The sequence below is a fragment of the Taeniopygia guttata genome, chromosome 1, assembly GCF_048771995.1.
Source record: "Taeniopygia guttata chromosome 1, bTaeGut7.mat, whole genome shotgun sequence".
Taxonomy (NCBI): Eukaryota; Metazoa; Chordata; class Aves; order Passeriformes; family Estrildidae; genus Taeniopygia; species Taeniopygia guttata.
The window spans coordinates 57,606,991-57,634,497 of record NC_133024.1 but is presented as its reverse complement, the minus strand read 5'-3'; the positions used below and the strand labels follow the sequence as shown (position 1 = coordinate 57,634,497).

The 27,507-nt window shown below is 45.8% G+C and overlaps 1 protein-coding gene across 2 annotated transcripts; it reads right to left on the bottom strand.

The window, feature by feature from the left end:
- Positions 1-429: 429 nt before the first annotated feature.
- On the bottom strand, positions 430-15,143 carry CNMD (chondromodulin). Of its 2 annotated transcripts, XM_072928659.1 has the most exons (8): positions 14,985-15,143; positions 14,607-14,741; positions 12,059-12,199; positions 8,874-8,987; positions 6,111-6,264; positions 4,745-4,947; positions 2,405-2,589; positions 430-667 (listed from the first exon to the last, which is right to left on the bottom strand). In XM_072928659.1, the coding sequence occupies exons 1-8, from the start codon at positions 15,054-15,056 to the stop codon at positions 613-615; spliced, it is 1,059 nt and encodes a 352-aa protein (XP_072784760.1). In that variant the 5' UTR covers positions 15,057-15,143; the 3' UTR covers positions 430-612. The 2 variants fall into 2 exon arrangements, with proteins under 2 accessions (XP_072784760.1, XP_030127701.1); XM_030271841.4 differs by lacking the exon at positions 430-667 and having other exon boundaries at positions 1,905-2,589; positions 14,985-15,142.
- Between the last annotated feature and the right edge of the window lie 12,364 nt (positions 15,144-27,507).

Sequence of the window (27,507 nt, the reverse complement as noted above, 5' to 3'; positions counted from 1 at the left end):
TGTTGGCTTTTTGGTTTTACTGCCATCCCTGTGTTGCCTCAGAACTTTTCCTTCAAAATCAGATTTTGCAGCACGAGATCTTTACTTTTCTCTCTTTGAATCCAATATGAAGGTAAATAGGAATTTGCTTGCTTGAAGCTTGAATTGGAGAAGGCATTTTGTTGCCTACCTTTTGGAAATAGATAAACATTGTGGTCACTGTGGCTTTTGTGGCATGGTGTGTACAGACATGTTCTCGAGACATACATGCCATATGTGCCAGCTCTTTATCCATGAGCAGGATGCTTTTTTTTACTTCTTACATGCTTTGTGACTGCCTATAGAAAGCAAATGATTACAAACTTTTCTTTAAAATTAATTTTGTTAAGTATGTGTAGACATGGAAATCACCTATGAGAAAGTTGTTTTTGTGTCTTCAGAAGGAGGCTGTTTGTTTTATTGGGGGACACAGAAGCAGATGACAAGTTGCCTCTAGACGCAAAACAGCAACAGTCCTGTTCAGACATACAGTCACATTTCTCTCTTTTTGCCTCCAGTGTTTCATTTGCTAATGCCCTTCTTTTCCTCTTCAGACAGTTCTTGAACAAGTATGTGAAAGAATTGTTACACTTTTCATATTGAAAAAAGCACAGAGAATGACTGGGGTTTTTTAATCTGTTTGTTTAAGCTGCAGTAAAAAAAAAAAAAAAAAAGGAAAACTGACTTTTCTAAGCATATGATAGATGTACTTCTAAAACAACATAATGATCAAGGTCATTCTCAGTTTAAAAAGCAGAAACTCAAATTTAACAGGCCTTGAAATCCCCTTTTAAGAAGTTATAATTTAAATATTTCAAAGCAAGTCTGTCCTTCAGATTAAGGGAAGGTGAAGTTTATACTAAAAAGCTACAATAGAAAAAATATTGAATTCTACTCTCATCTTATTCTCATTTAACACTTTGCTTTTTAGATATGCAGTTTAGCATTCCACATGAGGTTGTCTTTATTTTCTTTAAGCCACGATTATGTCAAATTAATTCCTCTTTTTTGTGTGTCACGCAGTGTTAATAACATTACTGGGCTTGCAATATCTCAAGAGCTGTTTAGTCACAAAAATGAATGTTCCAGGAAGCATACTTTAAGAAAAGCTGAACCATTTTGTTAATAAAGATGATGTAGATGGCTCCATAATCTTGGAGGTAGGGTTCAAGATACATAGTATGGATAAAGGCAGTGTAATACCACTATTTTTGTTTTTCAAGGCTAGAAATACTAAGTTGTTCCACCTTTGAGTGTTTCAGCTTAGTACCTTCCTTAGAGATTTAATGTGTAATGGGATCAATCCAAATAATTGCAGTTTGCCTTAGCAAAAAGGGTGAGGTGAGAAATGAGAGGAAAAAGAAAAGGATTTTCTTTTTTTTTTTCCTCTCTCCCTTCTACTAAACAGTTTCTCTTGTGGGGAAGGGATGTGAGATTCAGCAAAGCTAAAGGAACTGGCGTGAATGGCTGCTATCCATGTGAAATAAAGAGGGGTTGTAATCTTGTGTCAAAAGTGTCTAGTTCAAGGATTTATAAATAACAGTGGCTGTTGTAGATTCTGAAGGGTCTTGAGACTCCTTGGTCTGCAACTGCATGTAAATACTTTTGCTGTAGTAGCTGGATAGCAGATACTTGTTAGACACCACAGTGGTATCATGGATACAGGATTCTTGATGCTGGGGCTTCTTTGATGTTGGGATGCGTGAAGGGTTTTGATTCCGTGGCCACTCACAATCCCTTCCACAGCTCCTTTTCCTGCTGTTTGTTTCCGATTTAGCACAATGTGCGCTTTCCCGTGTCCCCTAGAGCAGCTTTGTGGGAAAGGTATGCTGTAATTGGTTTATAACCATTTATAATGACCTGGCAACTCTAAATAGCAACAGGGAGCAACTTAAGTTGTGATTTATTTAAGTGAGCTACATGGATTAAAGGCACTCCCAAGTGTACAAGTTGAGCTAGTTGCTTAATTGGGTGTAAATTTTCACATATAGCTTGGAAAGAGAGAGGTTTGTTTTGAAAGGCTTTATTTAGATGTATGGGCAAGCTTCTGGACTGCTAAACCAATTGTAAGCAAAATGTAATATTGTGGTTTTTTGGGATGTCTCAGTTTTTTAATTCAGCAAGTGCTAATATACCCTTGCCTTTTGTAAAGCTAATAGAATATTAACTTGAGATTTTAGTTTGCAGTTGGAATATCTGACCTTGCTTTTGGTGCAGAAAAACAATCTCTGATTTTGTAAGGCAGGATCAGTACCGCTGCTTTGATTTTAGTCGTTTACCATTAAATTGTATTCCTGCTTATTTTGTCAAGGCTCCAGTTTAAGTTTTTTTTCTTGTTTTGGCCAAGGGATTTTCTCACACAACGCCCATGATACGAGCAACCCACCAGCTGCAGGGCATGATGATCCGGCATGCGGTGCGGCAGCCCTGGTAGTTGTAAGGCCACGGGTGGTAGCCCATGAGGGGCTCGCAGATCCGCTGGCACTGGGTGTAACTTCGCCGGCACTCAATGCAGCACACGCCCAGATGATCCAGCATGGGGTCAAAAGCCATCCCTTCACCTTCCAGCTGCTAGAATGAAAAATATTAAATCTCATCCCACTGCTCTCAAATGGAAAGAACAACAGGCAGCTCTAACTTCATTATTTGTATTCTACAGTCCTTGCAAAAAGCTCCAATAACAGTAAGCTCCCCTCAAACTTTAAATATTAGTGATGGAGAAGATTTCAAGATAGTTACCTGAATCTTTCATGTAGGTGAGAATTCCTGAAATATATTATGTGGTTTTTATGGTTAGTTTTAGATTCTGTACTTCAATGCTTTTTTTACAGCACTTTTAGGAAACTATTCCTCTGGTCCCCTGCAATTTTCTGAGGATTTGGCTCTTGTCTCTGAGTCTGGTTCCTTCCCTCCCACCCTGCCACACTTAGGTGCATTGTGGGCAGTGAGAATTGTGCCTGGTCCGTAGCTGACAGTAAGGAGTTAAATGGAGCAAAGCATGCACAAGATGCCTAAAAGCCTTTACCCTTTGAAATTCCTTTCTTCATTTCTGGGGAAAAAAGGTAACTGGATATTCTGCTTTTGGAAACTTGGATTGTTCTTTGCCCATTGGTATTACTTCAAGAAAAGCAGCAGTAATGCACAAATGCTGAAGTACCAGTCAGCTTTTTACCTGAGCATTTGTCATTCATTTTTGAAAAATAGCAGTGCAACAAAAAAAGTGACACAGAAAGGTGCCACCCCTTGTCTGGGCTTGTACAGGACACTAGTGACAGCTGTGTGTTTTTAGGGACCCCAGCAACTCCTTCCCAGTCCTGAGAGCAGGGAAGATGATTTCTTGGTCAGGATTCATCATCCTTGAATTCAGATACCTGCCATGAACATCACCTGAATTCATTGTCCAGGCTCTGCTTATAGTGAGTAAATAGCTCTAGGGGAGGACTCTTTCATCCTTCAGGAAAGGCCTGGAGCATATTTAATGGTGCTTGTCAGTCCAGTGACTCAGTCTCTAAGAAAGCCTGGTGATGCTATCATGCAGTAGCTGTTGGTGAAGGTGAACCCCACCCCTGCAGGGTGGGGGAAGTCTGATGGCTGCATCTGTCTGGCCATTCCCCATTTGGCCTGGCTGCCCCCTGGCTGAAAGAGCAGACCTCTGGCAGTTGTGGTGCCTCCAGAGGCAGGGCAGCTCAGACCTCGTGGAGATGGTCACGTTAGTGGCTGTGAGGAGAAGCTACATTCCAGTGCCACTGCTGTTTTACTGACCTCGTGAGAGAGTCGATTTAGATCCACTTTTTTTGGAGTGATTAATTTAAGTTTAATTAAGGGATGTCAACTTGGCAGAATGCTGTCACAGTATAATGATCTCCTGCTGTTGCATAAATGTCAAGTCAAAGCTGGGACTTACTTCCAAAGCAGGAGGCATTTATCTTGTGACAGTGTTGTATTAAAATGACTTACTCCTGCTGCACCAAATGGTGGGTGTAAATTGTCTGGCGCTAGTGCAGCAGACTGGAAGGTGCCTCCTGCACAGCCAGCGTTCCTGCAGCGTGGCAGAGGTGTTGGGACACAGCAGGTCGGCTCCTCTGCTCTTTCTGGGGGCTGCTGCTTCTTGAAGGGTGAGAATAAGTTTTACGATAGTCATCCTCCACCCACTGCTGCTGTCTCAAAACAGATTCTTCTCTGTCAGGTTATTGCTAGTCTAGGATTGCTTACCCTCATAGAGAAGAGGCTGAGAAAGAAATTTATTTGACTGAACCTTTATCTCTTTGCACCCAGACACTTCTGCCATGTTCCCCTGTCATGTCTAGTACTATTTGAGAGCAAAGCATGTCTCTAGCTACTGGACTCTCTTCACATAGTAAATGACAGGTCTCAGCTGTCTGATCAAGACCAGCTTTGGTTTGTTTCTAGAAGGTGCTACCCTTGTCAGATCTTCAGTGCTGTTTCCATATGGATCTGGAAACCTCAAAAAACAATTTGGCATCAACTTGCCTTAACCTTGTGACCTCAAGCACTCGTGCTTGTTTCAGACTGAAATCTAAAACTGGGAGAAGAGGAGGGAAGGAAGACATTTTTGAGCTTAGGTGTTTTACCAGTCTGTTATTTCCTTAAAAAGCTGAATAAGCAAAGACTGTGCAGATTAAAAAAAGACAAGCCCCACATTACCAGTGTTACCAGTCCAATGCAGTCCTACGCTCTGAAGGAAGATTACAGTGCAAACACTTACGTTGTATGGGTTGTCTGGATTAAATGTTTGATCAGTTTCTTGTCCCATTGGCCTGGTTTCATTAGCCTGGTGGCCAAGCTCTTGAGTCAGCTGCATGGTGCGTGACCTGGGGTTTACTTCTTCAGCAGCAGCTTCCAAGTCTTCCTCATCAAAGTTTGGTTCTGATTGGCGCTTGTTTCTCTTCACTTCTCTCCTTTGGTTATCTGAAGAAATTATCACAGAGGGAACAATCTTACCTTGGGTGTGTCATTGTAGTTACCTAATATTTCAGCAATTTCTTTAATTATTAAAAAAATAGAGGATGGAGGGCAGAGAGAAAAGCCAAAACTGTGCCTTGGCACACTTGATGTGCATTGCCATGGGAGCTGTTTGTTGTGTCTGCAGCCAATGCCAGTCCAAAGCAGTGTGATTGCCTTTCCCCTCTCCTTCCTCTCTCATTGAGGCAAAATGTGTGTGAGGAGATTGGTTGGGGTTTTTTTGACCCAGTCTGTAGTCACTGATACTAACCCAGCAGCAGTTTCCACCACTAGCAAGACCAGCTGTACACATCTCACTTATTTTTAAAAATGCTTTTATGACAGGGTGGTGCCCTGCTCTCAAGGATATCTGGTTCCAGGTAGCTTTGATACTTCTCTTATGTTGCTCAGTGGGATATGCAAGATCATGAAGGGAAGTGGAAAATACTGGTAGCTTGGTTCCATAGATGCTCTAAATTGGTATTTTTTTTTCACACATTGTCCCACTCAAGTGTTCTGATATCAACTGGATCAAGGAGGAATAAATATTTTTGAGCCTTCTCTCCTCCTAAGGAAGTTACCTGGAGGAGTTGCCATCTTCCTGGTGACTCCTGAATACCTTTGCTAAGCTTGCCTATGGGCCCCAAGTTCAGAGCTGGTACTGCCCCAGGGTCTCATAAACCATCCACCAGCTGGCTGGCTTAAAGCATCTTCCTTCCACTCCACTGAATTCCTCTGGGGAAGCAGGGTAGAAGACAGGACAGGCTATGGTCCCAAATTCCTGGCCAGTGTTCCTGCTACCTGGTGTCAGCTATCTACACATTAAGGGGGCTAGTTTAAACTGTTGTCTTGTCCTTCCCTAGAAGGAGGCTGACCTCTCTGGAAATGTTTCATCTCCTAGGAAGTCACCCACTTGGGCTATGCAGATTTTCTGAGTAAATACAAGAATAGAAAGTATCTAGGGGATAAACTCCAAACCCACAATCTTGGCACAAGCCCAGGAAGGCGTGGGCAAGGGAGGAAAGGAGTCTGGTTTCCCAGATGTGCTAGTTTCAGTAGCAAACCTGATGAAGAGAAGGCATTTAGATGAAGGGAGGGATAACATACTTTGCAAATAAAAGAAATGTTACCTTTGGGATATGTTGGTCGCAGCCAGAAAATTGGAAGATCCTTGCAAAGCTCTAAAATTTTGGGGCTTAGGAAGCTGTTATGCTTGATAGGCTCATCTGCAGCCACCCAGATAAGGGAGTTTTTGTCAAATCTCACAGGCATGATTTCATCTTCCTGCAAATAGAAGAGCATAAATTCTTTGCTGCTCAGTGAGCAGTCATGTGCCTGCTCACTGTTAATGCTTGAGCACCAAACTGTATAATTATCCACTGCAACTAATACCAAACATCCTTCTATGACATGAATGTGAAGGAATCGTGCTGAGCCAAAGCCCAGGGAAAGGTTGCCTCCACTGAAATGAAGGGCAAAGCCACTGTCAGCTTTGCTGTGGCTGTGATTTCACCCATCTCACTCCTGGAAAGCTGCTGCCCCATGCATGAGGGTTGGGTGTCAGAGGTCTTTGAGCCCAAAGCACCAGAATTTCAGGTGGTAGAAACTAAGGTTCAACCACCTTCAGCAAAGCAACAATGAAATACCAGCAAAACCCAAGTCCCTCATCTTTTCTTATGCCCTGTTCTCATTTGACATACTCCCAATATACAACTCTATTTATGATGTGTGTATGGGGGGGGTGAGGTGTGGAATCTTGTTCAGAAGTTTTAGAGAGGATTTTAGCTTGAGAACTGCTCCAGCTTCCAGTTTTAAGTCAAAGTGATCAGTCTGATTAAAGGTCTTGTTTGGTAAAAGCAATTCAATTGACCAAAAGCTTGAAGTGCAAGTTAAAGGAGCCTGTCTTTTTGAAGTGTACCCTGCAGGTTTTTGGTTCATATCTTCAAAGTAATGTAGGAAAATGCCAGTGATTGATTCTTTAAAGTTGTTAGTTCAAAGTATTATTTTACATAAAATGTGTAAGTATTTTATAGCAACGGTGAAATATTAAAAGAAAACTAACTTTTGAATCATGAAAACCAGCATGATTTCAAAGTTAAAATTCTAAAAAGCTTTCATAAAAGTCATCAAGACTTGTTATGTAACTGACTAGATCAATTTATTCCCTTACGTTGTTGTTTCTTTAGTGTTTATTGATTTATTTTGTAGGTCTGAAGTAATTTAAGTTTGCTATCCAATCTGTCTACTGCTCTTTACTTTTATTCTCCCACTTAAGCTTTTATCAACATCAGAAATATCTGACTCTAATTTTCAGAAATAAAAATATCCTTTGTTTCTGTTTGAAATGATCCTGACTTGTCAGCAGCCAGAACTTGGGTATTTATAAAACTCATTTTACTCAACAGTTTTTGTAGGTAGTGTTGCTATGATGCCCATTGTAGGAAAAGAGTGCATGCATACTTTCTCCTAAATACCTCCATATCAGAGAGATGACTTGGCCTAGAAAAATAAATACTACTTTGCCATTCCTGTAGTACATCTGGCCTGGGAAACCGAGTGACAGGGGAAAGTTTGAGTGGTAGCACTGAGCTGCTTGGTACATGTGATTCATTGCAACAGTCACACAGGTGATGCATCTTTGGAGAAGATGCACAAAAAACAGGACAAGGAAATAGTTTTACTGTAACCAGGTAGAATTAGAAATAACTTTTTGGTTATTTAGGGTAATGTCTTAAGGTCTGTGACTTTGTTTTTAAAAAAGATGAAAAATTCAAACTTTGACTTCAAGCAATAGTGCTAATTAAGTCAAGGGCACCTGCCTTTAAAATAAGGCAAGGCAGGAAAGATGGAACTCTCTCTCTGGAATTTGTGCAAGTTCTCTTTCCCATCATGGGGAAAATCCTGCCAGCTTCAGGAGGCTTTGTAACATTTGTCAGCCTTTCTGACTCTATTAGGAGAGATCTTTTTCCCCTTCATTTTAAAACAGATGTTCAGCAGTCACAACACTACTGCAGGGAGGTGCAGCCTTAACAGTGCCTCTCTTCCCCACTAATTTTATCTTGCTTTTATTCTCCCACGATCAGAGCAAGCCCAGGGAAAGGGGCTGTGGATCTCCTGTGCTCTCCTGCCAGCGACCGAGCCCCCAGCAGCATCCAGGCTGAGCTGGACTCAAGTCACTGGAGCCACTCCTGTGTGAGCAATAAGTTTGGGGGTCTGAGCTCTGGGAAACTCAGGCTTTGAGCACATAAAGCAATCATCTTTCTGGGAAAATGTGAAGTTTAGTGGTATCTGGGTGAGAACTGCAGCTTCTGTGCGGGTTGTGATGCAAATTCTAGTTAACATGTAAAATTAAGTTTTATGCTAAGAAGGCAAAGTCATATTTTTTAAAATAAATTATTTCTTCTGAGTTATTTTAATTTTTGCCATGTTTTCCACAATTCCCTTTTACTGACTAGAGTGATGGAGTTCATGCTTCTGTTCAACATTGATAGAAATCTCCTGGGGTCTACCACAGTCCACCTTTGCATTGACTAAATCAGCTGCTTCTTCTACACTCTCCCTTCCAGCCTTGTGCACAGCCTGGTGCTCTTGTCACAGAGCCGTTTCCTGTGAATCTGGCAGAAATCAGTCTGAGGCTTCCCCACTCACTAATCTGCAGCGTCTCACAATGTCCCTGGACACAGTGACATGTCTGACACCAATCTTGTTTTTCTTACCTTTCAGGGACTCCTTGCAACCAGTCAATGAATCCTCAGCTATCCTACCCTACATTCAACAACCCTACCACGAGCCAGAGTGGCTTTCAAATGCCATTTTTATTTGTATTTAAGTATCTCCTTTAGGCTCTCTCTATACAAAGATTAGTTAAAAAAACCCAACAAACTACCCCTTACCAGCTCAGATGAGAGGCTTGCTTTAACCATAGCATCAACTTCAGGGATGTGAGCTTTTGGCTGAGCTTTGATGTAACACTTCTCTCCTTCAGCAAAACGGATCCCAGTTATGCCCTGCAAAAGCAGAAGGTAGGGGGTTGTGCACAGCCCTCCAGCTCCTCACCATCCTCAAGAAAGTGCCTCAGCTCTGCTAAAATTGCCACTGAATTTTCAGTCTGAAGGTTAATCTTATTTAAAACTAGAAGCAATAAAACACTCTTCCCTTCATCATTTTAGCTTCACAATTTTGGTCAAATTGGTCTGAAAGTTTTTGCTTGATTTCTGAAAGTGGGGGGGTGTTTTATGTAAGTGCTTCCATGCAGGCTGTAGGCTACTTGGAGTAGCTCTGTTAAGGAATTAGTTGACATGATTTGAACTGTAACTTAGCACCTAACGTAGGCAGTCTTGAAATTGTGCTAGCTGGTGGCATGGTACCCTTGTGACACAGTTTTACAAAAATGTGGGGGCAGCTTGGTTCAGTTTGTACAAATAAGTGACAGTGACAGCAAAGGGAAGTTTGTGATGGGCAGTATGGTGCAGAAATCTGCGTGTGGGACTTCGTCTGGCCTACTAGGGTGAAATGCAGTTGCATAAACCACAGATGTCTAGTTTTAAGCAAGAGAAGGAGCAAGTCTCCTGCAAGTCCTGGGATGTACCTTCCAGCCCTGTGCCAGAACTTTGGGCATCAACATTTTGCCCTTGTCTGTAGTTTTTATGCTTCTACTGTAGGTTTTGGGTATCCATAAAAGAGCTGTCTTCTACATTACACATTTCGATAGCTCATTGTAAATGGAAAAACTTTTGTGTTTTTCATGTGGTTGCACAAGCTCCAGTCAACCACCTAAATAAAATTACTTAGTGCCCTTTAAGTTGTGCTGGGTTTCTGCCTGGCCTCTAGCTGCCAGGAGAAAAAGGGTGTGGGTGTCAGCATGATCCCTCTCGTCTGCTTTGAAGGGGTATCATGGATGCCTTCATGTGCAGGTTTGGGTGCCACAATGAAAGACATTAAACTGTTAAGGAGTGTCCAAAGGAGGGCACACGACATGGTGAAGGGCCTTGAGGGGAAGCCATATGAAGAGCAGCTGAGGTCACTTGATTATTCAGCCTGGAGGAGACTGAGGGGAGCTCTCTCTGCCGTTACAGCTTCCTTGTGAGGGGAAATGGAGGGGCAGGCACTGATATCTTCTCTGTACTGACAGTGACAGGGCCCAAGGGAACGGCCTGAGGTTGTGTCAGGGGAGGTTCAGGTTGGGTATCAGGAAAAGGGTCTTCAGCCAGAGGGTTGTTGGGCACTGGAACGGCTCCCTAGGGAGGTGGTCACAGCACCAAGCCTGACAGAGACCAAGAAGCATTTGGGCAATGCTCTCAGGCACATGGTGTGACACTTGGGGATGGTGCTGTGCCAGGAGTTGGACTCAATGGTCCTTGTGGGTCCCTTCCAACTCAGCACATTGTGATCTAGTGCAGCATGAGATGGATGGTATAGGGGCACACGAGCCGTGTCCTGTGTTTCTGCAGGTCCTGTGTAGCTGGATACACCCCCTTCACAACAAAATGACTATAAAAAGTAGTGAGAGAGGAGATGGCTGTGCAAGGATGGGTGCATTAGAATGTAAGGCTTTGTGGTGTACCAGGTGTTCTAGGAATACCCTAATATTGCCAAATCCAAACTTTCTCTGACCATGCAGTCATTCCAGCAGTGCCAGTCAATCAAAAACTGCTAATGTAAATACCAGTCTGTTGGAAGCACATCTTGTCAGTTGCTTTCTCCTTTGCCTACATTCTTGGCTGAAAACCCAAGTGGCATCATCCCTTTGCTGAGGTTGTCCCTGGCCCTCTGTAATTACAAGCAGGCACCATCCCTGGGAGGTCCCTTGAGCTGGTTGGTGTTAGGAGCTGATTCATAACCTGATGGTGACAGGCAGTATCTCACCAGCAGCACACGTGGAGGAAACATGAATTCAGCATCTCTCCAGTGGACTGGTGCTTTTGTACAGATGTGAAATGTCAAAGGCAAATGAGAAGAGCTTGCTGTGGATGCTCTTACTCAGCTGCTAATGATGTTGCTGTGGTGATGCTAATGAGAGCTGCATAAAGGCAGAACCACAGCTGTTGGGAAAGTTGGGGTCCAGCGACTCCTGGCATGGATTCGTTTGTTTTTGCTGAAAAGCTAAGAAGCTGGATTTCCTTGCCTTTCTACATCCAGGAAGAGAAATGTGGCTGCTCCAGAAGCAGAGATGCTTCCTAGCAGCAATATCTTTGTTTTAGGTGCTGCTTTGACTTACAGAGGACTTAACTCTCAAGTTGAGTGTTTTGCACCTGAGAACATTTAACTGCAGGCCCTGTAGATCGGTTTCTGCAGCTTCACATAGATGTGCCCTAGTAGCTCAGGGCAGCTGAGAGACCTACTCTATCCAAGCTGCAGAGCTCTGCTTAGGTTTGGCATGTGTTAGTGCAGGCTCTGTGCTGAGCAGCCACAGAGCTGGCGTGCCCAAGTGTGTTTGCTGTCAGCCCAAGTGGCCCAGCACCTGGCATTTGGTGCACGTATACATAAACTGTGCTAAAAGCCTCCGTCCTCTGCCATGGGGGTGAACCCAGGCCAAGCCATGGAGAGCAGCTCCCATCCTTGACCTAAGGGCCAAGGAAGCTCCCTGCATCAAGCACTGTTGAGTAGTCTCTCCTTGGTCTCTCCTTGGCTTACTGTATTGAGCCTATGCTCCTCAAACAGGGAAGTTTGGGAGAGGTGTTTCTGCCAGTTCAAACCACTTCAAATCATGTCAGGGTTGTGTCACAGCCCGGCAGAATGTTTTTCTAGTAAGACCCCAAGGTCTCATGTCACAATTCTGCTCAGTGGTTTGAAAATGCAAAGTATTTACATGGAGTCAAACCTGATGCAGCCTAATCCACACCACTTCCTGGAGTGGTACCTGGCACAGCTGATCTCCAAAAAGCACTTAGATTTTTGTTTTGGAGGAAACTGCCTGTCTCCCTGTGAAAGCAAGCCAGGAGAGCAAAAATGTTTGTGTGGCTGGTTGGAGGCTGGAACCTGAGGTTGACTGGGGCAGAGAAGTCAGAGCAGAACAAGGTGTCCTTAAGAGTCCAGTGCTGTAGTGTGTTACATGAAGGACAAGAGTGGCACTACTTACGATCTGAAAATCATGGACTTCAACAGCCTCTTCACTCCCACTTCCTGTTTTGAATGTCTCTAAGTTGTTTCCAGCATCTATTTCCATTGATCCATCTTGTACTTTTCCATTAATGCTCATAGTATAGTGAACGTTGTACACCTGGAATCAATAAAAGAGCGGCAGCACATGCCAGTAATTACTTACTGCCTTCCTCCTACACCAGGCAATGGGTCAATCTGACTCTCATATCCCTATTTAGCTCCTAAATTTTGCTGCTGCAGGCATTTGACAGCCCTCAAACAACCAACACTGCACTACTTCAGCATTGGGGCAGGCTGGCAGTGTGGCAGCCGGCCCTGAGAGGCTGTTTGATCTCCATCCTTGGAAGTTTTCACAGCCTGGCTGGATAATGCCCTGAGCAGCCATTTCTGACCCCACAGCTGTCCCTGCTCGGAGCATCAGGTAGGACTAGAGACCTGAGATTCCCCCTACCAGGGGGTGCTTATAGTTCTACTTAAAAAACAATGTGGGGTCAGTCCACACCCATGTTCACTCTGACCTAAAAACCTTCTAGGACATTTTAGGAAATGCTTGTTTTGCTGGCATGATTCCCAAAGGACAGCAGGCGTGAATGTCCTACTCTGAAGGAGGCCAACCCCTATTTATCTCTTAGGATGTTCTGCTGAGGCACAGGAAAACAGGTTCCTCTTGAATATGAACACACTTTCCAGCTTGTAATGGATGTGAACTTTGTTTAAATTGGATGTGAAGTTGTATAGGCTCGTATTTTCCTTGTCAGCATATTTGCCCTTATCCTATTTTCAATGAGAGCTACAGTGTGGTTTGTATTTGCTGGAGGACCACAATCTGTGGAGGGGTTTTGTGATTCTCCTGTGCAGCTAAAAGTGCTGCACAAGCAGTTTATTTGGGGTCTTAAAAAAGCCTTTACAGCATTTTAATGAAAAATTTACACTGGCAGCTAGAGACAAATTTCTTCTCTCACCTTCACTCAGGGAAGTCTAAGGTGCTAAAGATTTATGGTTCCTCAGTTATACACAGCCACTCCCATATTTCTGCTTTTAGGACTCCTGTTGAATGTGTCAGCCATAAAACCTGACTAGTGTATGTGGTCTCCCCCTGGTAAAGGCTGAGCTAGAGTTGAGACTTTGAGACCCCTGCCAGTTAGGAAGTATTTAAAGATATGAAATAAACCCAAGAATTTAAAAATTGCATTAGTTTTTTTTTTTTTTTAATGAATGACCCTGGATATAATTTTTTCAGTTGCTTCCTAAACATTTGCAATTCAAGTGGAGCTTTCTGAGTTTAATGGCAGCTTGGAGAATTAACTCTCAGCTTTCCCAGTGTCTTCACCTAGAGAGCAACTTGGAAGCTTAATGCAAACTATGAATGTGACTTATTGTGTATGGCTGAATTTAGATGACAGGAGCATTAAAAAGGGAAGCATTGTCCTGTACTCCACAAATTCACCTACCTGCTCAGACCTGAAAGCACTGTCCCCTGCTTATGTCGCCATGTGCATTCCTCGCCCTTTTCAAAAGCCTAGAGAAACACATGGTTCTTGCAGCACGTCTTAGAGGTCAGCAATGTGTCCTGTCTTTTTGCAGTAAAAACTTTTAATCTTCTTTCTGATTATGTGAATTATCCTTATGTGTAGGGGTGTATCTCACAGGTCCACCTTTGCTCTGGCTCCTGGAATTCACACAAGGCTCTCCTTGATGAGGGCTGGCGTGTGGCCAGAGGCAGTACAAAACTTATTCCAAAGTAAATTCAAGGGTACTAATTTAATTTATGGAGAACGTTACATTCATGTGTGTACCATCATGTTTCAAATATGTTTCTTTCTGTTTACAAAAATTCTGTGTAAACAAAAAGAAAAGTTAATCTGTAAACATATTCTAATGCTCTGAAGTTTGGGTCTTTAACTGATCACCAGCTTCTCAGTTTCATTCTTTGCATAAAGCATCTCTCATGTACTCTAGAAACTGTGAATAATAAAACTTAACTTTAAAAATTGCTCCACAGCTGCAAACCTAAGTGTATGCACAGTCATACAAAGCACCAGAACAAACGGTGCCTGTTAATGGGTTAATTATAGCATTACATACTTGAGGGTCCAGGTAGAATCTGGACTGGGAATGTAGATGCTATGAAAAAAGAATTTACACATTTCAATGTTTTTTTGTCCTGAGAGCCAGAGTTTGCCCAGGATGTGAATCCCTGGGGACTTGTTGGGGTTTGAGTTCACTGAGGATTTGTGAGCAGAAATCAATGTAGAGTCTGTGCTCTCAAAGATGTGTTTCGTGTTCGCTAATAAATGTACTTCCAGGAAGCTCCATCCACACAGCCACCAAAGACAGCGATTATGGGTTTTGGTTTTTAGGTGTTTGGGATTTTTGAAAGGAAAAAACCTTCAGGTCTGCTTAAAGACCTCTTTATAGACCTCGCAAGAAGCACTTCCAGCCCGTGCCTCTCCGCACGGGCGAGAGCTCCCCGCCCAGCCGGCCGCGGGTGCGGACGTGCCCGGGGTCCGGCCCGCCAGGCTCACCTGCCGCTCCGTGGCTTTCCAGAAGTAGAAGGCGCCGATGGCCCCGGCCAGCAGCAGGAGGGCCCCGGCGATCAGCACCGCGGCCCCGGCCTTCAGCAGCCGCCCCGGCCCGGGGGGCGCGCCCGCCGCGTACGCCTGCGGAGAGCGCGGGTGGGAGCGGGCAGGGACCCCCGCCGGGCCCGAGCCCACCTGACCCGTTTTGTCCCGATCCGTCCCGTTACACCGCGACCGGTCCCGACCCCACCCGTTCCCTACCGTCCCAAGCCGTCCCGTCCCGTCCCATCCCGACTCACTCGGTCCCGTTCCATCCCAACTCGTGCCCCCACGCTTTGTCCCGATCCCGCCCTGTCCCGCCCGGTGCCTGCCGGCAGCACTCACGGGGGGCAGGCACAGCTCCACATCGTCGGGCCCCACTCGGGCGATCGGCACCTTCTCGGAGCCCTCTGCCATGGCTGCCGCGGCAGGGAGACCTGCCCGTGCTCAGCCCCGGCCCCGGCCCCGGCCCCGGCGGGGCTGCACCGCCCCGGCCCGCCCCGCTCCAGCCCGGCCCCGGCCCCGGCCCCGGCCCGCGGGGAGGGCAGCGCCGCCCAGCCCCGGGCACAATGAGCCCCTTGAGCTGCCCGGCGGCCGGCGGGGCTCCCCGGGGCTGTGCCCTCCTGCCCCATCGCCTTCCCCTCCAACCCACCCCTGGTGTCGTCTCCAGCTTCTTACGCACCCCCCGCAAGACGTGGCGGAGGAGAGGGGTGCCTCGTCAGACAGGCGGCCGTCATAAAAAAACCCCAAAACCATCTTTTAAAATAGAACAACGTGTTAACTGATTTTTTACACTTGCCACGGGAATTTAAAGGCACTGGAGGTGACAAGCGGCTGGTCAGTGACTGCTCTGCAAAACACCTCGGTGACTGGCACAAGCCAACAGCCTCCGGCTGAGCCCCGTGTCCAGGCTGGGCACGACCATTCTAATATTGTACATGGCAAGCTTTTAAGGGCTACAACTGGCTATGTGTGTCTATCCATGTGTCTGTCCACATTTGTGTTTCCTTCATGCCCCTTCTGGATGTCCTGCCTGTACGTACATGCACATGCATGTGTCTGTGTGTGCGCAGTTTGATGCTGGAAAATAAATTGTGCTGGACACCTTTGGGGCTGATGGTGTCAAAGACAAAGCACAGCATCCTTCGTAAGGCTGGAAACTGCGACACAGACACCAGCTGCAATAGAGTGTGATGTGGGGGTGGGTCTGAGTTCTGCCCCGTCCTGCCTTGCCCTTCTTGCTCAGTGGGCCAGCTCCAGTTACCCAGACAGGCAGCAGAGGGGGGTGTTTGTCTGGGGAGACCCTGCCACATGGGGCCCCATCTCACTCCAGAGCAGGGCCTACACCAATCAGCTCTGCTGCAGCAATATTTTTTTATTCAAAGTATGTGTCTATATTTCTCTTACCCTTTCTTCTCCATTTTGCTCATCTGGCAGGTTGTTCAGCTGTTACACACTACTGACATGTTTCCCCATATCTTTGAATTTCTGGGATCTTGACAGTGGAAGCCAGCTGATGGCCTTGTCCCACCATGGCTCACCATGCCCCACCATCCCACAAAAGGAAAATCTGGCTCCCATTGTTGATTGCCTACACCTGACTCTCTGTGCCCCACTCCATAACAGCAAAAATCTTTATTTTTCCATGTCTGAATCCCCTTAACTGAGTTAACCAGTAGTTGAAAACCCATCATCAGACACTGCAAAAGCAGAGAAAGATGAGGCTCTCCTGATCACCTTGTGTTTGCTTGCTTGGGGACTGAATCCCAGAGACATATAATTCCCATTTTCCTCCCCTTCAACCTAAATTCATCCTTTCTGTCGATTACTGTCGTTAACGATCAGAACTTCAACCAAAATTTAACGGGCATAGTTGCTGCTGAAAATAAACACAATCACAGCTCATTAAATCAAAAGTAAAACCCACTGTGCCACTTCCTAAACTAGGACATATTCCAACCCGCTCTTGAATGACATACTGTGGTAGTTCGGGCTAATAATAAGATTATGATCCTCTTCATTAGCAAGTATTTTGTTACACCAAAAATCTCGTGAATGGATATGTCTATCTTGGCAAAATGTGAGAATCCCAGCCTTTGATCTCAAACCTTCATTTAGCATCACTGCTTTAAAAAGACAGATTTATTTTAAGGCCCCTGTGCTTCTCTCCCATGGGAAAATGTGCCAGGGAAGCAGCGCTTGCCCAGGAAGAGCTGCTGCTCACTGGGGTTCAGCTTGTTTGAGCTGCTTCCCTGGGACTAAGGAGAGGAAGCTGCTGTCTCTCCCATCCTGGCATGAATCTGAGTGCCCAGTGGCTCCTTTCTTGGGAGGTGACTGGAAGGACAGAGGGAGGCCGAGCTGTTTTGTCTTGCAAAAGTGTGGCTGAGGCTGCCCTGACAAGGGCTGTTTGCAAAGACACTACCAGTGCAAGAGCAAAAAGGAAGAATTTTCTGCTGGATATTCACAAAAGGGCTTTCACTCCAGTGCTGTGTGGCGAAATGCAATATCCCCCCTGGAGGAAAAAGGATAGAGTGGGAAGGCTCACCTCCACCCTAGGATGGGGCAGCATGGCCCTGGCAGGTTTTTGCCTGGGCAGATTTGAGCAATTCCAAGTAGTGGTACCAGCTGCAAGCTGACCTGCAGGGATTGGTGCCTGGCTGCTGGTCCTTGGCAGGCTGCAGTGTGAGATGGGTCCTGCTCGCCTGGGGAGGTGTGGGTGGGAGAACCAGTCCTTTGGGAGGGAGCTGCTCTGCCTAAACCCTGAGAGAGAAGCTCTGCAGCATTTCCTCCTCAAGTCAAGGTGCAAATTCCCTGAGTAATCCTCCAAACATATTTTTCTCATGCATGGAACAATTCCAGATTATTTTTTTCCCAATTCAGAGCATCACTGCCTGAATTCTTTTGTTCCACTGACAGAGGAAGAGCAGCATGAAATTTCAAGCAGTGAAAAAAATTGCTCCTGTTCCGGGGTTCACAGCTTACCACCTCTAGCTAACCCCTATGCTCATGCTTTGCCTTTTGTGTGGGCACAGAATTGTTTTCCTTGGAGGGTGCAGGGAGTGCATCTTTTGCCATTTGATTGATTAGGTGACAAGAGAGAAAACAGGAGTTTTTAGACAGATGCAAATCTGTGCAAACAGCTCCGCATTCAGCAGCTCCAGACTCTCACTGCAGAGTGCAAAGACGATTGCAACAGCCACTGTTTGCAAGGCTTAGGACAAAAAAAACGTGACTTGCCTTTCACTGGCTGAACCCTTCATTTGCAATAAAGATGATGGTGATAGCAGTGTCTGAGCTCAGTCTCCTCTCTAAATAACATGTGTGTGCTCAGCTGGATTAAGCCAACTTCTGAGACTGGAAATCATAATAACAGTCTTTTACAGGACAGCCTTTCTGGTCGTCTAATACTATTATCCTCTGGGCTGAAAAGCATTCCAGAGCACTTGGAGTGCTACGATGAATGTGAAGCTGTTTAGCTGATAGGACTGGCTTGTCTCAAGGAAGCACATTTTCTCATTATTTTCAAGTTTAAAGAAAAAGTTTAGAAGAAGAAATAGAAATATTAAAAATGAGAAGGATTTGGTCATGCTGTGTGCCTTTCTGAAAGTCTCTTGTGGTGCCTTATGCATTTCATCTTCATTTTCTAAGTGGTCCAAATAGTTGTTTGAACTCCATTATGGCCTGAATGAAAATGTGTGAGGGTTACTGAGACTGGGCACCTGATTCACTGCTCTGCTTTTCTATGGCTTTACACCACCATAACATGGTGCCAATTCAGGTTTCACATACTTGATGTCTCTTCAATAATAACCAAAGTCCTTGGAGGAAAAAGTCCTGCAGAAAAATAAAATGCTTTGGTATTGTGGTGGGCTGACCCTGGCTGGATGCCAGTTGCCTGCCAAAGCTCCATCACTCCTCTCCTTAGCTGGACAGGGGAAAGAAAATATAACAAAAGGCTCGTAGGTCAAGATAAGGACAGGGTGAGATTAGTTTCATTTAGTACCAATCAAATCAAAATAGGATAATGAAAAGTTAAACCAAATCCTGAAAACATTTCCCCCCCACCCATCCCTCTTTCCAGGCTCAAACTTACTTCTGATTTTTTCTCCCTTCTCTCCTGCAGTGGTTCAGAGGGACAGGTAATGGGGTCTATGGTCAGTTCATCACATGTTGGCTCTGCTGCTCCTTCCTCCTGAGGGAAAGGACTCCTCAGACTCTGCCTCTGCTCCAGTGTGGGGTCCCTCCCACAGGAGACAGTCCTCCATGAGCTTCTCCAGCATCAGTACTTCCCATGGCTGCAGTTCTGCACAAACTGCTCCAGCCTGGGTCCCTTTATGGGGTGCAGTTCTTCAGGAACAGGCTGGGTTACCCATAGGGTCACAAGTCCTGCCAGTAAACTTGCTCCAGCTGGGCTTCTTTCTCCATGGGGCCACAGCTGCTGCCAGGAGCCTGCTCCAGCATGGGCTTCCCACATGGTCACAGCCTCCTTTTGGCATCCATCTGCTCCTGGAGTACCCCCTCTCACTCCTTCATTGACCTTGGTGTCTGCAAGGCTGTTTCTCTCACACATTCTCACTCCTGTCTCCATTTGCTGTTTTGCCAGCTTTTCCTCCCCTTTCTTAACTCTGTTACCCCAGAGGTGCTACTGCTGTCCCTGATGGGCTCAGACAAGGCCAGCGGCACATCTGTCTTGAAGCTGGCTGGCATCGGCTCTGCTGGACACTGGGGAAGCTTCTGGCAGCTTCTCACAGAAGCCACCCCCACAGCTCCTCTGCTCCTAAAACCAGTTATTTAACTTGTGACAGCCCAAGAATTTTGATAAACTCTAAAGATTCTTGCTAGCAGTGAGGCCAAAGGATGAAAACCCACGTATGTTTGTCATCATCACAGCTCTCATCTCTGTGGTGTCCCTGGGCACTGCTGCTCCAGGGATGCTCGATTTTCCTCCTCTCCTCCCCCGCTGACACAGTCCTCCCTTCTCTGACCAGCAACTCATGTAATTTTAAACACCAAAAACACTGCTTTTCCTGGTAGGCTGTGAAATTCTCCCTGGAAAGCCCTGCAAGGTCCATGCTCTAATGCTACTCTCTGGAGAGGACAAGCATCCCTGTTTGCCCGTTTGGGACACATCTCTAACAGGATGACCCAGTGCAGCTGAGCTGGCCCCAGGATGGCCTTAAGTGTGCTTGGTGCAGGATCCTGCTCATCCTGATCTTCCCCCTTCTCTCCTGTGGTTGGGTGAGGACATATGGGCCGTCACTGTTTGCTCTTCCTCACCTCAGGACACTAAAAGCCCTGCTTTTCCTCAGGGCTGGCTCCCATCTATCCATATGTCTTCATCTTATTCTTCTTAATTTAGCTAGTGGCTGTGCCTTCTGTTTTCCTGGAATTAGAAAAATAAAATAAAATAACTAGCTGTCATTACTTGCTTTCATTCCTACCTTTAACTATGTGGTCTCTTTTGTAGCTGTTCTGTGCAAATTGCTCATAGGCTACTGTCTTTCTTAACCTCCAACCACAGCTTCATGCTTTGGAGGTAGTTATTATCTTAAACAACTCGGTAGCATCAATCTGTTTCTTTCCCAGAGGCTTCTTTACACTTTGATGAGGAATCTGCTAAGTCTCTTTTTACTTTGTGGCAGAGCCTAGCTTTCTTTTTTTTTTTTTTTTTTCCCCTCACCCAAAACACGCATGAATCAACTATATTTCTGTTTTTCGATCTATGGGCTGCTCTCCTAATAATTTCATGACCTGACTTTAGAGAATATTTCCGATGAGATTGTCCCACAGGCATCTGCAGCACCAGAATGTTTTTTACAAATCCAATCTCTTGAATCTCTTTTACTCATCCTTCTGATAACACTTTAAACTTTTTTTATTGCTTTCATCACCTCTGTGAGACTTTTGAAGGAGTTCATTCCAGCAGATTTAATCCTTATTCACCTATTCTCTGTTCTATTATTTTGCCTCTTACATCAGGTTTTGTTTTTCTGTTTTTTTTTTAATGCCAATCTACAATACTTCTTCCCCCAGATTAGACTTTTTTACTTAAAAAAAAAATTTTTTCCCCAAAATGCCTCCCTCACATCAGATTTCATAAACTAAGCCTAGGAGAGTGAAAGAACCATCAGAAATTTTAGTGCTGTGGGGCTTTTTGTCTTCACAACCCTTTTCTTGAGCCAGCTGGCTCTCAGAAATAACCTGAGATTACAGCACGTCCATCAAGGTGTACCATGACCTCCGTTCCCCACTGAAGGCTGTGAGAGCTGCACTGCCTCTAAGGACCCCTGTGCTTAGGTTGGAACATGGATGCGAAAAGGGGTGAGTTCCTGCTGGAAAGTACAGCGGACAGTGCTATTACTCCACTTTCCTTGTGAAATGAAGCACTAGGAAGAACAATTTTGGCCTGTCTGGGTCCAAATCTCCTATCTCAAAGATGTTATTTGGGGCAGCAAGGTTGTTGTGTGTGTCCAGTGTGAACTGCCGAGGGGAGTAAATTCTTGAGAAAAAACAAATGCATGAAAAAAGCTATGGACCTTTCACCTTGGACAGTTTGGAAGAGTGAGGGATGGAGGGAGGAATGGCAGCCTGTGCCCCTGGAGGCCAGGTGAGTGTGGAGAAGGCATTGTGAGCTGCTGGGAAGAGCTGGCTGTTCTGGGGCTCACAGCTGCAGCTGCCTCCAGGATGCCCAGCACATTTTCAGGGCTTGCCTCACAGTACCACGAGCAGCCATTTCCATGGTGTTCCCAAAGCCCAAAAGGGGAACTGTCAAATAATTTAAACTCCACGTGTTACAGCCCATCTGCTCTGGGCCATGCATGGCATGGGGGAGAGCTGAGGGTGGCAAACACCCCCACAGTAAACCTTTCTGACTGGAGAAGGGGTGGCAGTGCCCTTTGCCCACCAGTTTGTCCTCCATGGGGTCCTGTGAGTGCAAGGGAAATGCCCAGCACACCTAGCTGCTGGGACACTGGTGAGGGCTGGGGATGGGCAGGGACTTTCCCTGCTCCTCACCAGCTGGGCTTTCTTGTGGCTGACAGACCTTCTGGTTGCTGCCTCAAGCTGTTCACCTGTCCTTGCACAGTGTGTCAGGGAAAGCAAGGACTTATCATCAGGGTGGTTTTGGGGTTCGTTTGGGGGATAAGAACAATTAGCTTACACACAGCCAGATAAATACATTCTGTAGCATCATATTAGGTGGACAGAACTGCCTTGCAGTTGCTCTGCCTTCCTATCTTTCTCCTGCAAATGTCTCTCCACCATCCATGGCCTTGGTGGCCCGGAGGAAATGTTCAAGGTAGTTGATTTCCTGGCCTCTGCCCATGGAAAGCCAAACCTGTGGTCCTTACCACACACAGCTCCCCTTTCCTGCAAGGAGGGTCCTTACCACACACAGCTCCCCTTTCCTGCAAGCTGCAGCTGCCCCGGAGTATCTTGTGGCCACAAGGGAAACCCGCCTTCCATCTGGGATCAGCAAGTGGCTTTGTGGGAGAAATGTCCTCCCGTGTAAACTTGGCCCGATGAAAAGAGCGTTGTTGCCTCACTGCCTCAGCTTGCTGGTGCTGAAGAAACCTGGCCTCCAGCTGTGGCCATGCAGTTTTAAAGGAGGAAGTGACTGGCACAGCATTTGCTCCGTGGTCAAGATGCAGCTGGGTGGTCCCTTGTGCGATGAATTAGTTAATGTGTGAAGAGCTCTGAGGAGGGCGTAAAGCACTGAGCATTTCTACTGCCTTCTGAGGATAAAGCATTTTAAAGATCAACTTGGGTTTGCCTGCAATGTGATTTGTTTAATTATTTAAAGCCTGTTAACATATTTTCCTCAAGGGATGGAAAATCCTTCGCGAAAGGATCCTCACACCAGAACACAGGCTGCCATTGTACGCAGAAGGTTTGTGCTCACACCCAGCCACCAGCACTGATCCCATCCTGCTGTGCAAACACCACCTTCCCAGCTCCAGAGGATGCTTCATTCCAGCCTCTTCTTCACACCAGTCACTAAAGGGCACTTTGTGGGCAGCTAGGGTTATAAGGGGTAGGTACTGGTATGGAGAAGGCTTTGAAAGAGTTCTCAAACTCAGCCTTTTCCAAGCTGTGATTGGCTGGGTATGTCTGCATGGTTCAAGGTGGGATAATATTAAGACAGACAGAGAAGTACACCTGGGATTCTCGTTGACACCCAAGGAAGAGCTTTTTGGTTCATGAGTCTCATCTCCACATGGATGCATAGTGCAGGACTAATAGTGCATGAGAAGGTACAGAGCAGGTTTGGGAGCAAATGGCCTTGCCATAGGACTAAATTATAATTGGATCCCAGGTACTCTTGCTCTGTCTGGAAACAGTTTCCTGCTCCGTTTTGCTAAGCCTGCTGTGACAAATGGCACGTGCAAAGCTGACTCCACATTGCTGAAATCCCAAGGGATGGTGTCTCTCTCTTCTTTATTGCTCCCCACCTTTAAATGACAGCTTAGAAGCTCTGGCTCCTCTATGACACCTAAAAGTCTGACCTGCAACTTCCCACTTAAGAGTGAAAAAGCTCTCAATTGCTCTCAACTTTGAGAGAAATCACTGTTTTATGTGAGTAGATGTGTGTGTGCACTGGACCAGCTGAAGTGGTGAGACAGGGCTTCTCTTGAGCGTCACCGTCATACCTGGAAGGTGTTACACAGCAAACAAGCTGTGCCAGCACCTCCTTTCACCTCCTTCTGTTGCACTGAGCCACGGGTGCTGACAGAGGTGTCATCCTGACTGCGGGACAGTTTGGAAACATTTTGGACATGGCGTAAGAGAACACTAAAGCTTTCCTGTCCTCAGCATAGTTCATACCAAATTCTCCATGAGGGAAGAGATGTCACCTGTCTGGCAGCTCAGAGATTTAGAGAGTAAGTGGGACTTTGCTTCCCTCAGCTGGGACCGCATGTGGCACCCAGTTTTCACAGCACTGCTGGGTGTGGCAGGCGCTGATGTACCTGGATACTGGAGCTGGCACCATGTTGCCCTGTGTGTGCTGGAGGCTGCGGCACTGCTTTCCTTCACTGCAGCACAAATTGCAAGGATAGCTCTTAGATTTGCTCTGACATTGTAATGGGGGACCCCAGAGACTGAGCACTGTTTACACTGGCAAGGCCTGATGTCCTCGTGGCATTTGAGCTGGGTCACCGCAGATTCAAATTGTTGTTGAGTTTTATTTTGTATTTACCCACAGAATCTGGACTCAAGGCTCAACTGGGGCACGATGGATGGTTTCCACGAGATCCATCCTTCAGCCAGTTTTACAGCTGAGTTGGCTGAGGTGCAAAGAGGTCAAGAGGCTTGAGTGAAACACACCGAACAGAAGGCTCATTAAGGGCTGAACTCCAGACCCATGTTCCCAGTCCTTTGCTCTAATCACCAGGCGAGACATGGGAGAGCCTCATGGGGCTGATGCTGATGAAAGAAGAGTCAACAGCTTTATTTTGCAGCTTTATTAGCAAAACGGTGTAAAGCCAGCGTGCCTGACTCTATTATTGAACCAGTAATCTCTGTGTGCTTACATCCAGAGCTTCCCAGCCATTTAACTAGGAGTCTGAACAATAAAATATGTTCAGTCTGAAATGGCTAGAGCAGAGGCAAAGCAGGAGGTAAGCTGTCTAATTGGAGAAGTTGCAGCGGGATTCTCACCCCAGGGGTCTGTCCCTTGGGATTAATGGTTTGCTGACATCTGGGTTGCGTGGCACTGCTGTCTTGCCCTGGGTCCCACCAGGGCTGATGGCAGGGAGCCAGAAAACAGAAAAATAACTCCCCAAACTCTTACAACGGGGAAGATGGAGATTTTTATGCTGTCAATGTGGAGGCTGTTGGGAGAAATAAACTGGCAGCTTCTACCCTGAGACATATGGGTGTGACTTCTCTTGGCTTCCAAAGCCACCTAAGGAAAGAGTGGGTGCAGGGAAATCAGGCTCTTCTCCTGGCACCAGGGGTTGTCCCAACAGGGACAACCCCACTGTCTTTTCCCATCCAATTTTAAAGGCCTGAAGGTCTTATGTCTTACACTCTGCTGAGGGATCTGGACAAGCTGCATCGATAGGCCAAGACCAATTGTATGAAGTACAGTGAAGCTAAGTGCTGGGTCCTGCCCTTGGGTCACAACAACCCCAGGCAGCACTACAGGCTGGGGGCAGAGTGGCTGGAAAGCTGCCCAGCAGAAAAGGACCTGGGGGTGCTGGTGAACAGCAGCTGAACATGAACCAACTGTGCCCAAGGGGCCAAAAATGTCAATAGCATCCTGGCCTGGATCAGAAATAGTGTGGCCAGCAGGAGCAGGGCAGGGATTGCCCCCAGTAGTCAGCACTGGTGATTCCACACCTCAAATCCTCCGTCCAGTTCTGGGCCCCTAGCTATAAAAAAGACATTGAGGGGCTGGAGTGAGTCCATAAAAGGGCAACAGAGCTGGGGTGGGGTCTGGAGCACAAGACTTATGAGGAGGGTCTGAGGGCATTGGGGTTATTTGGCCTGGAGAAAAGGAGGCTCAGGGGAGACCTTATCACCTTCGACATCTCCCTGAAAGGAAGATGCAGCAAGGTGGGGGATGATCTCCTTTCCAAAGTAACAAGAAATAGGACGAGGGAAAATGGCTTCAAGATGTTGCAGGAGAGGTTTAGATTGGATATTAGGAAAAATGTCTTAATGGAAAGGGTTGTCAAACATGGAAAAAGCTGCCCAGGGAAGTGGGCAGCCTGGAGGTATTTAAAGACATGTATGTGGCACTCGGGGACATGATTTAGTGGTACACTTGGCAGTGCTGGGTTGAGAGTTAGACTTGATGATCTTAAAGGTCTTTCCAACCTAAATGATTCTATGATTCTATGTCAGCTACTCAGGATGATGCTGTCATGGCATATGCACAGGTGCCTGTTGCACATGGCATCCTCTCCTGGTTTGGCAAAGTGGTCCCAAGTCCATCTCTATCCAGGCATGCACCTGTTTGTGGCGTGCCAGGGTCTTGAGGCAGGACTTGGGCTTCTGTCTGCTGCTCTTCTTAGCTGCAGGCACTGCTGAACCCTCGGCCACTACCAAGGACAGATCTCTTTCCTTAGATAGGGTGCCTGAGCTAGTTAAGAGAAGGAGATAGAAGTTGGAGGAATCACCATTTCGAGACACCCGTTTCTTTCACTGCTATGAATGAGACACTGCTGGGTACTGGCTCAGATGCAGACCTTTGGGGGCCAAAGAGACGTGTCCCACTCCCAGCCAGGTGTCACTTGCCTCTCCCTCTGGGAGTCTTTCGAGATGAAACCAAGTCACTGCCCCAGCTCCCATTCTCCTGCTTCTCTTTCCCCTATGATCCCATTGGAACCGTCTACTGATGCTGATGAAAAACTAAACGTGGAGAAAAAAAAAAAAAAAAAGAAAAAAAAAAAAATTTGGACACATAAGCTATGGACACCTTGGGAAATCCATCACCTCAGGTCAGCTACTCCACACCACAATGCAGTGTCTCACACAGGCTCAGAGCTCACCGTAAATCCAGCTAAAGTACTCAGCCTGTTTTGAAATCCACCCACACCCTTGCTTTTTACAACCTCAGAAAGAAAATGGCAAATTAATCCTTTTTTAAAAGGATGAGTCGGTTCCTTGTCATTCTCTGCGTGGCTCAGGATATGATAGTTTCTGCTGCATAAATACAGATTGTTTCTTTTCAGAACTTCCCTTTCATCAGACTGATAGGAAGGCCTGGAGGTTGTTAAAAAATGTGAAAGAAACTTGCTTTCCAATTAAGGTCAATCTCTTTTATCAGAGTCTTTGCATATAAACCTCACTTTCATAAGGATTTCTGTAAACTCCGTCCCCAGCTCTGACAAACTGGGAGATGCCCATATCTCTGAAGGAGCTGGAGAAGAGGCTGCCTTCTTTCCCTGCTCGCAGTGCAAAGCAGGGATCTGATCTGTCATGATGACTGAGAACATGTCACAACAATCTGTTTGCGTTCTTCAGGAAAGAAAAACATCTTTCTCTCCCCAAGCTGTAAGCTAATTTGGAGATTTTGCAAGCTGACATGCAACCTGATTAAAATGACCTCAGGCCAACAATTCTTCTTAGGCAGCTCCACAATTAAAGTCTAGACCTATCTGTAGCTGAAGGATTTTTTTTTCCTTCAAATCCCTTTGAGGGAGGAGAGTTCTGTGTTTTTATTTTTAAATCTACATATTTGGAATTTTTCTTTTACACTTTGCTTCTACTGTAGCAGAATGTGCTAAGGGGATCTATATTTTTCACATTTTGAGCAGATGAAACTTGTACGCAGAAGCCCCAGTTTCTTGCCTGCTGGAAAAATATACTGAATTTCGGAGGAAATAATACATGAATAAACTCGAGGACTCTAAGAAACACCCAAGGCACTTTGTGGCCTACATAAATCTGCCCTCTGAGGTAAAAATGTTGTGCCCTCAATTTTCCAAAGTCAGTGAATATTTTTGTAATGACCATCGGACTGCTACTCAAATCACTTTTTTGCTTTTTGCAATTAGTTTAGCAGTGGGATCAGCCTATTAATCTGCTGAATTTTTGTGAGCCCAGAGATCTGACAGGCAGCAAGCAATGGAACATAAATGGGCGCCTTCTGGCTGGATGTTTTTCAGACAATGAGTAACCCCTAAACTTAATTCAGTGGTCTGGGGAGATTTGGTGATTTGTCCATGAATGTTTTAATGCCCATGTCTTTAAAAAATCACTGGTCATTTGTCATTGGTGATTCATTGGAGGTAAATCCAGGAAAGACTTTTCTTCCCCTTTGCTGATTTGGCTCAGCTTGGATCATCATCTTGTTTCTAATTTGTCAGCTGGCTAAAGTGATTGACAACTTGCGTTTTGCTAATGCTCTTCACAGAGTAAT